Source organism: Monomorium pharaonis, chromosome 1 (genome assembly GCF_013373865.1).
Source record: "Monomorium pharaonis isolate MP-MQ-018 chromosome 1, ASM1337386v2, whole genome shotgun sequence".
In the NCBI taxonomy this organism is placed as follows: Eukaryota; Metazoa; Arthropoda; class Insecta; order Hymenoptera; family Formicidae; genus Monomorium; species Monomorium pharaonis.
The window spans coordinates 36,883,248-36,893,935 of NC_050467.1; the positions used below are offsets into that span (position 1 = coordinate 36,883,248).

Consider the following 10,688-nt stretch of genomic DNA (forward strand, 5'->3'; position numbering starts at 1 on the left):
AGTGACTTTAGATGCTAGAGACCCTAGAGAATCAAAGGTATGTACATTTTCATATTCGTCATGTTAAGCGATGGGTGCCGCCACGGTGCGAATGGCAGATCTATTTAATAATAAAAAAAATTATTATAAAGATGTTTTCAAAAATAACGGTTTGTCTACACCCAGTAAACAAAAAGTTGTCTTAAAGCGCTCATTAAGTTAACTTTTATATGATGAAAGATGTCTTTCGGGATATCTAAAAGATATCTTTTTGCAATTACTGCGCACAAAAAATGCACAAAATCTAAATTCATCATGTGCTGAACAAAAACAGAATAATAAATGTATACTATTCAATTTTTCTTAGAATTATGATCTATATAGTTAACCATCTAATTAATCATTTGAACGCTTCAAAGATTAGTGCTAAATAGATCGCAATTTCCATCAAATTATTAAGGTTATGGAAAAAGATAAATTTAACAATGAAATTAATAAGTAAATAAATTAATGCTATTTATTTTTAATATGTTTTGCAAAATTTAATTGCTTTTATAAAAAATAATATAGTCGCGTCAGTTTACATATAGGTACATGTAGACAATAACAAGTACCCATATCGATGAGTCAAATTGGCGTAGCAGGTAGAGTACAAGATTCGTAATCCTAAGGTCCCGGGTTCAAACCTAGCAGCGGCAAGTAAGAATAAAATAAAAAATAACAATTTAAATTTAATTAATTAATAAAAATTTATCCTAAATGTAGTATGTGCTGTTGATAAAAATAATTTCAAAAAAATGTAATTTTTATTTTATTTTATTTTTCTTTGTAACTGTTGTGTAACGGTTAGATAACATGTAATTATGTAATTCGTATTATATCAAACAGTTTTTTTAGTGTACGTACGTGTATGTGTATGTGTATGTACGTTGTATGCATGCTCTTGAAACGATGCACTTGCTCTTCGTACGCAAATTGAGTCGCTGAATAATTATGATTATTTAATACGGAAATACACCTGATGTTTACAAATGTTTTCGGCTTCCTATCACACTCTCGATTTGCGATAATTGGGCGGTAGGACCGGAGTGAAAGTTGAGGGGAATATTACAGATAAAACAATAAAAAACGCAATCACTTTTTGATTTGCAGCCATGGATGCTTCAGGCACTCGGCTGCAGTAGCTCGCATACTCGGATTGAACTCGAGCATCGGTATTAGGAACTCTGCGAACTCGCGCGCTTCGCTCGGCGTCCACTCGTATTTTTCCGTCAACACTTCGTACACTTAACATGTATAACTTAACATGTTATATTGCTGAGTCGGAAATTGTAACTTACATGTAAGTTACGTGTAATTTCAGAGTAACGTAACCTGTTATATTCGGTCACATTGCTGTTACACTGCTGCTATATTACTGTGTTTACTGGGATGTTTAATTAGATAAAAGTTATATATAAATATATTAAAAGTATTATTATACTTCTAAGTATTTAATTTTAATGTAACAAATATTTTTCACTTAATTTACAGGACAGAAATGATGTGATATAGAAAAATCTACATGCACTGATATTAAACAGAAATGAGGCAAATTAAAAAACACTGTCAAAACAATGTATGAAGCGGTACCAATTAAAAAATTTTGTCATGGATTACAAAAAGAATGTAATTACATGGGTACCCGAAATTAGTCCATGTATGTTAGATGAACTTGTGCAATGTATATTAAAAGGTTATTAATTAGTTTATTGTATAAATAATAAATATACATTTTTCACATAATGTATACAATCAAGAATTTTTGCAGATAAGAAAAACAGTATGCTTATAAATTAAAAGAAGGCTACAATAAATGAGAAAAGGTCTGCACTTAATACTGCTCCAAAGAAAAATATATTTATTACCGCAGAAGAATGCAAATTTATCTTTAGTCAGACAATTTGTTCACCAATAGAAAATGATTCGCTTTTATATAATGTGATTACAAATTAACTAACTTTGAGTACCTTGTAATTACATTCTTTTTGTAATCCATGACAAAATTTTTTAATTGGTACCGCTTCATAGATTGTTCTGACAGTATTTTTTAGATCGTTTCTGTTTAATATCAGTGCATGTAAATCTTTCTATATCACACTTTTCTATCCTGTAAATTAAGTGAAAAATATTTGTTACATTAAAATTAATTAATTAGAAGTATAATAATACTTTTAATATATTTATATATAACTTTTACCTAATTAAATATATAAGAGCTGCTATGCAGTACTTGCATTATCCAGACCTGGCTTTGCACGAACATGAACATTTAATAATTTTTTAATCAATATTTTGTATAATTAATATTATTTTTTATAATTAACATTAATTTCATATGGATTACTGTACGTATAAATCGCTTATTGACTTCAGACATAAAAATATTAAACTTGTTTTTTCTTCATCATCACCTGTGATGCCATTATACATCAAGTGATGTGCATTCATAACATTTTCCCCTTCAATATATTTGCGACTGCCCTCACTGCGTAGTTAAATAAATCGGTTAAATTTATCAAAAAAGTCATTTTCTCTTAAGTTTTTTACGAAGCATTCAAACAGCATATCTTGGACCTATTTTTAGTTACCGTTTGCCTCCGCACCGTGGCGGCACCCATCGCTTAACATGACGAATAGCGTTTTCGATTTGTTGAATCGACCCGACTCCGGGTCAATGGTCTGTTCTTTTTATCTTCATTTCTTACACATGTGACGTCCCGTCGTTCCCTCCCCTCCTCTTTTCTATTTTTTCAATATTTTTTCTTATATTTATCCTCTATTAACCCCATGGCTTTCCCTGATACTCATGGACCTAGTTTACACCAAGCACTTGGTACGCGTATCAAATAGTAAATAACTAGTGAATGTGTTTAATCATTGGCTGATCAGCTTAAATTCACTACTTGATACGCGTACCAAGTGCTCGGTATAAACTAGAGCATAGAACAAGTGGTCTGTTCTTTTTCGCTGCACTGCTGCAACTAGCACTGGTGCAACAAGCTAGAATGAGAAAAAATATATTTGTCTCACTTTAACTTATTGCACCAGTGCATCAGTGCAGCTAAAAAGAACAGGCCAAAGGATTAAGGTCCATTTGAACTATGCTCTAGTTTACACCAAGCACTTGGTACGCGTATCAAGTAGTAAATTTAAGCTGATCAGCCAATGATTAAACACATTCACTAGTTATTTACTATTTGATACGCGTACCAAGTGCTCGGTGTAAACTAGAGCTATGAGACGAGTACAGACTACCAGGGTAATATCGAACTGACTCAACGTAGTAAATTGAACAAGCCTAAAGGCCTGTGTCCACGATCCGAGAACTCTGTCCTAAAGACCTATAATCAAAGGGTGTGTTCGGAGAGACACTATTAACGCTACAAACGCTAACGCTATCTGAACTGTTCGTGGAGCCAATAGCGCGGTAGTGATAGCGAGTTCCGTGAACAGCTATAGCGTAGCAAACACTGTTGGGCAGTTGATTAGCCACTGCCAGCAATATTAACAAAATGTTTATATATATATATTAATAATTATTTATGTTAACAATGTTACTTAGTATATTTATTATTATTTTTCTTTATATATATATGATACTTATTTGTTTACATTTATTTTATATTCAATATTTTAATAATTATAAAATGATTATTAAACAATTAAATTTTTCAATGAAAATTGAAATTATTGAAGTTCACAAAATAAAAATTATTAAAGTTATTTACGATCTTATTAAATAAATTTTTTAATTTTTAAATAAATTAAATAATAATTAATAAGTCCTATATATTACTCTTTAATTAAAATTATTTTATATGTAATAAAATAAAATAATTTAAACAATTTCCTATAAATTTTTATTTTGTTCCATTTTTCTATCTCAATTCAAAATTAAATTAATTAATTATTAATTTATATTTATTTTACATAATATTATATGTTTAAAGCTTATGTCTAATATAATTTTTTTATGTAAATTTATGTTCTTTTGCACTATGTCGTATACTGTCGCTCTTGAATTGCATTAATTATTTAAACTAAAATTTTAAAATAATATATGATTACGATAATTTAATTGATAATAATGATACTTAAGTCGTTTACATATTTGCAATTGGTACAGAAAAAGATTGCATTTTAAGACAAACAGTACATGCAGTGTAATGAATCAAAATAGTATATATTTATTATATACATATTTTGATGAAAAATAATATTAAACTCAAAGATCCAGTCTTGATTATCTTGATAGAAATATATTAATGAAATATTTCACAGAAACTTTTTTATTTAATCCCTTTTTATTATTTATTAAGATTTATTAAAATGCATTAAAATTTATTAAAAATTAATATTTAACATTTATTAAAATTTATAAAATTTATTTATATAATAAATAGTAATGTAATAAAATAAATTTTATAAATTTTAAAAAATTTTAACAAATTTAAATGAGTATATATTAAGGAATTTTAATATATTTTAATAAATTTAATAAATTTTAATGAAACAGATCTCCTCTCTCTCTCTCTCTCTCTCTCTCTCTCTCTCTCTCTCTCTCAATAAAGAGAGATTTTTAATTAAATATTTTCATTAAGACATATAAACAATTTCTTATTTTCTTCTTTCAAGATCACGCATAAATTTTCTCTAACCTTAAAAGAGAGATAGCACATGATGTTTAAACAGACAATGGTGGGGATTGAGCCAAACGCTATCCATGCACTACCTCTGCTCTAAAGCAGTATCATGGATAGTGTGCGTTTATGACGTCAAACGCTACAGACAGTGACGTCATCATAATTTTGATAGCGCTATTCAGCCTCTCCGCGAACAGCGGTAGTGCTGCGTAGCGCTAAGAGTGAGCTCCCCGAACGCACCCAAAGATTCGCCAATGGCGAACACAATTTTGATTGGTCACATGGTTTATCCGCCATTGCGTACCCACGCTGGACGAGGAAAAGGGGAGAGTGCTCTGTGTTGAGCAGTATAGGTTAGGGCCACCGCACAAACTCTTCCATAACGCGTTACGTTACGTTAAGTACTCCATACGAACCTAAGTTGTACTTAAAATTTAACTTAAATCAACGCACAAAGAAATCCTTAACGTAAGTTCTTAAGTTCTTACGTTAAGGATTTCTTTGTGCGCTGATTTAAGTTAAATTTTAAGTACAACTTAGGTTCGTATGGAGTACTTAACGTAACGTAACGCGTTATGGAAGAGTTTGTGCGGTGGCCCTTACACACACATACAATCCGTAAATAAGTACAAAAGTGCACAAGAAGTGCACAAGAAGTGTTGAAACTGCGGTGCAGATAATGGCTTAGTTTACATCGTCAAAACCTTAGTACGCGTATTAAGTTTGGTGCGCATCAAAGCCTTAGTACGGGCGCGTTTACATCGAATGTACTAAGCATGTACTGTGAAAAATATAATACAAATTTAATTCATGTTGATGTCTCCTACTAAGACATTTTCACACCGGTTTTTAGATTTTAGCACTGAGGTTATGCTCAATTGCTAAATTCTCTCTAAAATGCGTTTTATGCGTTTACATCGACATTTGTATCACTTGGTACGCGTATCAGTTTAGTACGATACTCCTACTTGATACGCTCGTACCAAATTGATCCGGCAGCGTTTACATCGTGCGTACTAAATATTTAGTACGAATTTGATACGAATATGGTACCTGATACGCGTATCAAATGCACGATGTAAACTAAGCCAATGATATTAACGCATGCGCAGAGAAAGCGAGTATCATGATATACCTTTCTCTCTCGCACAAATCTTGGACACACTTTCGGTCTACATGAAACCATAGCAATTCCTCCTCCATGTATATATACTCAAAGCCCAACCCCCATCCAGTCTTCGTATGGGTACAAATGGATAGCAGTCATGGTGGGAGGCCATTGGCGCATCTTTGATTATAGGTCTTTACTCTGTCCGAGTTCTAGGGGTGCGTTCCACTTAAAGCTCGCAACGACCGTGGGATCATTTCATCCTTGTTGGTTATCAAATATTAAACAAGGATAAGCAACGCTCATGAACGTTGCGGGCGTTAAGTGGAACGCACCCTAGGATAGAGCAGGATAGAGTTCTCATCACCATATAGTTGTCCTCGAATGACTACAGATGGCATTATAATAAATTACATGAAGATAATAATCAAGTACCAACTTTACAGATAGGCACGTAAAATTCTTTTCGTACTACACTCTGAAGAAAAATATAGAGTACATATATATAAATATAATTTTACTGTAAGTTTTTATTGTATTATTTTTTGTTTATTAATTTTCATTTGTAACGACGTAGTAATAAATTATTTAAATATAGTGTTAAATTTTATATTTTTTAAGTCTTGGTATCAGCCCCCTGACACGGCTCTCAAAATCCTTTGTTACACATGAGGCTTGTTCTTTTTCGGTGAACTGGTTGTACTGGTACAAGTAGGGTGCGTTCCACTTAATGCCCGCAACGCTTGCGAGCGTTGCTTATCCTTGTTTAATATTTGATAACCAACAAGGATGAAATGATTCCACGGTCGTTGCGAGCTTTAAGTGGAACGCACCCGTAGTGTACACTCAAGCGTTCTTTTTCACGGAAGTGACATTATGCACGCTGTTCTTTTTAGCAGTGCAGCGGTGCTCGGTGTACTCAGTTCACTGCACTGCTTGCCCTAGGTCTCGAGGTAGTACAACAGTACAGTTCAATATGGCAGCCATGGCAGGTATATAAGTTAACCTCTAAACCTAAACAGTAAAAAGAAACATTTATTATAAATATAAGTAAACATCCCAAATATACATATTTCTACATATAATATTGGGAATGTTTAATTACTTTTGATTATTTGATTTAACTTTATTATCTTATTATTTATATTATTTATATTATATATATATATATATCCCAGGTAGCGAGGTGACGTTAATACGACGTCAATAATTCGTCATTTAAGGTCGCAGACGTCATGTTACCAAATTAAGACGTAATAGTAACGTCATTTTTTGACCTATTAATTACGTCAGTCATTTATCCATCCTACAACGTATTTCCGACGTCATATTCTTGACTAATTAATAACGTCAGTTAATTGATCATTTTACGACGTATTAATAAGATTTTATTAGTGACTAATTACTGACGTTAACTATAATTCTTTGTAATAATTGACGATTTAACCTCAAATGACAAATTATTGAGGTCTAGTGGACAACACCTTGCTACCTATAACTATTAATCATTATTTAAAGATTGGTTAATAAACAACATTATTAAAATTAATATAATATTTTATATAATTAATACTATCAATATTTTAGAATCATCCCAAGCAGCACATAATATTTATGATAAATATTTATTAATATTTATTAATATTTATTTTTTCAAAATATTATAAAAATATTTTACACATATTTTATATATACGAAGAAAAAAATCTTTATTCAACATATTAAAATATAGATTAAATATTTTATATAATATTTATGGTAAATAAAAGATAAAGATTTGTATAAGTAATATTTTGTAAATATATTTATAAATATTTCATAAATATTTTTATAATATTTATGATAAATCTTTATGATTTGTCAAATCTAAGACCACAAAAATATTTATAAAATATTTGGATAAATATTTATAAAATATTTAAATAAATATTATAAATATTTTATCAATATTTTATAAATATTGCGTTTTGTCTGAGGTATAATTTAGCTTTATCAAAAGAACAAAGCAAAAACATATTTCTATAAGTTATTCCACATATTATTTTGCATATGTAAAAATCAGGAAAAAAACTGTAAATTTATATTTATTTATAAAAATATTAGTCAACTACAAGTTTTATGTTTCTCGCATCTATTGAACTGATCTATAACAAATATGTATTCATGATCATCAAGTGTTCATGGATCATCACAAAGGGCTAGGTAGCGTACGATCTTCGAAGTCAAGCAACGTCGACGGCGGTTCAGAGTTGGATGGGTGACCGCGGAAGTTAGGCAATTCCAAATGTGACTATGGTGTAGTGGGTCGTGATGCTTGTTGAGAAATAACGTAGATTTTTTTTTACATTATAATTATGTTATTTCGATATTTTCATAATGCAAGTACTGCATATATAGGACATGTACCCGAAATATTTTCTAAAACGTCAAAATAATGGCTTTTACTACCTGGGATAGTCATAAAAATGACGTTAAAATGTCGTCTTTATTAAATGTAATCTAAAAACCTATGTTTTGTCATAAAAATAACAATAAAATACCGTCAAATGTACGATACTAGCTTCTTGAAAATGACGTCAATAATATGAAAATAATGACGTATTTTTGACGTCAATATATGACGTCGTTAAGATGAGACAAATGTACGTCAGTTTTACGACATTTAAACGTCATTTTATCTCGACATTATGACGTCTGGTTCGTCATAAAATGACCAAAAAATGCCGTCAATTAGACGTCACCTTGCTACCTGGGATGTGTATGAATATATATATATATATATATATATATATATATATATATATATATATGTGTATGTATAGATGACAACTGTGATATGGAAACTTTCGACATCGCATACATGACAAGAGATGCATCAGGAAATATTTTAGTAAATCAAAATGGATTTGTTACATGCACTTCTGAAGGTATAGAGAGAGAGAGAGAGAGAGAGAGAGAGAGAGAGAGAGAGAGAGAGAGAGAGAAAGAGAGAGAGAGAAAATGTGATAGAAAGATCTCGAGAGATAAGACTTACTATAAAATAAGTTAGAAAATGAGTTACAATTTAATTACGTTATGTTGCAATATTATGGATTAATACATTTTTATTTTTTTAATAATTAGATTTTTTATTAAAGTGATTTTTATTTTATTTTTTGTTTTGTTTGTGTAATGCAAGATAATGTACAAATAAATTTTGTTTTGTTTGTGTAATGCAAGATAATGTACAAATAAACACTTATTTGAACAAATATTTATTCAGATACTTGCCGACATATTTCATTACGAATTTGCACTCCACTTTCATATTCTCTGTATACTTCATTTTCTTCAATATTGCGTACTTCTACATCAGGATACTCATTATCAATAGGCGGTTCAAAGAATTGCAAATCTCTTGCACTTGCCATATTGTGAAGTACGCAACATGCGTGTATCACACATACTATTCTAGTAATGTCTCTTAATTTGAGATGATATAGTTGTCTAAATCGCTGCTTCAAACATCCAAAAGCATTTTTTATTGTAACACGGCAAGAACTTAATTTTCTGTTAAAAATTCGTTGGCCACAAGTTGAATGGCCATTGTCTCTATAAGGTACCATTAATCCTCTTAAACAAGGATACGCACTATCCCCCAGTAAATAATAATTATCTACAAGAAAAAAGTTATTACAGTGAAATATAAAATTTATTTTTTATAATTCACATGTTATATATTCCTTTTTAATTTACCTGAACATAATTCACGAAGATCATGATATAATGACGAATTACGAAATACTCTGACATCATGAACTGATCCTGGGTAACCAATAAATACATCTATAAATTTCATTTTATGATCAACTGTCCCTTGAAGATGTATAGAAAAAAATTGTTTTCGATTTATATAAGAATCAGAATCTTCAGCAGGTCGATCTATTCTAATATGTGTTCCATCTACTGAACCTAAAAATATAAATATATTATAATATGTTTAAGTCATATAGATATATTGAAACAAAAATATATTAATATTACCAATAATATTAGGAAATCCTTTTGCATTTTGATAAAAAATAGCAGTTTCTGCTTTTTCAGCTGCATTTGGATATCGAATTATATTATTTGCTAAAGTTAGAATAAAATCTGTTACTCTTGTAATTATATTGTACAAAGCACTTAATGTTATGCCAAATCTATCAGCAACATCACGATAGGATGCGCTGTGATGTCCTACAAACCAAAGATAACAAAGAATATGTTTCTCTGCAATTATCTTTTGACGTCCTACTTCGTCTGTAAAAAGATATAAAAATTACAATCCATTTAATGCTTTATAGCATTTTATTAAATAGACCGTAGCCAAAATAAGTTAATATCACATACCTTGTAGGGAAGTAAATATTTCGGATTCACTGAATTGATTTATTAATCTATACGTCACTTCTCTTGATAATCTAAAATGCATGATGAAATCTATATTGTCATAATTTCTAACAATATTTTTAATGTAGTTATTTATTTTTACATGCTGTATTCTTTGCAACACTCCAAAAATTGGGTGAAATACTTGTAATTCATTATTATGATCTAAAATAACAATTAGGTTAGGTTACATTTATTTCGTTATAAACTTTTAAATTGTAATTTTTTCTCTTTTATTATATATTACCATTATCATTTTCGTCTAGGATTGGTTCTAATGGAAGTGGTATTTAAAAAAAGTCTTCTTCATCAGATGACTCCATTAATTCTAAATTTGCAATGTTTCTGACAAAGTGATGCGCCATGTTTGTAAACAACTGCACTGTTGCGTTCTTTTACCTTGTCCTGTACTGGATGAACTCGACTGTACTAGCCTGTACTAGCTTGTCCTACCACTGTTCCAGTTCAGTGCCAGTTCAGTCCCAGTGCAGCGAAATAGAACAAAC

The 10,688-nt window shown here is 30.3% G+C and overlaps 1 protein-coding gene across 2 annotated transcripts; it reads right to left on the reverse strand.

Moving 5' to 3' along the window:
* Positions 1–6,365: 6,365 nt before the first annotated feature.
* LOC118648882 (protein ALP1-like) lies at positions 6,366–10,688 on the reverse strand. 2 transcript variants are annotated; one of them, XM_036295388.1, is made up of 6 exons: positions 10,430–10,688; positions 10,144–10,347; positions 9,796–10,053; positions 9,508–9,723; positions 9,043–9,427; positions 6,366–6,786 (listed from the first exon to the last, which is right to left on the reverse strand). In XM_036295388.1, the coding sequence occupies exons 2-6, from the start codon at positions 10,223–10,225 to the stop codon at positions 6,774–6,776; spliced, it is 954 nt and encodes a 317-aa protein (XP_036151281.1). In that variant the 5' UTR covers positions 10,226–10,347; positions 10,430–10,688; the 3' UTR covers positions 6,366–6,773. The 2 variants fall into 2 exon arrangements, with proteins under 2 accessions (XP_036151281.1, XP_036151280.1); XM_036295387.1 differs by lacking the exon at positions 6,366–6,786 and having other exon boundaries at positions 8,931–9,427.

Coding starts and splice junctions, on each gene's coding strand:
- LOC118648882 (XM_036295387.1), bottom strand. CDS start 10,225: ATGCATTTTAGATTATCAAGAGAAGTGACGTATAGATTAATAAATCAA. Junction 10,054..10,143: donor AATATTTACTTCCCTACAAG/GTATGTGATATT, acceptor ATCTTTTTACAG/ACGAAGTAGGACGTCAAAAG. Junction 9,428..9,507: donor TCTTCGTGAATTATGTTCAG/GTAAATTAAAAA, acceptor TTTTTCTTGTAG/ATAATTATTATTTACTGGGG.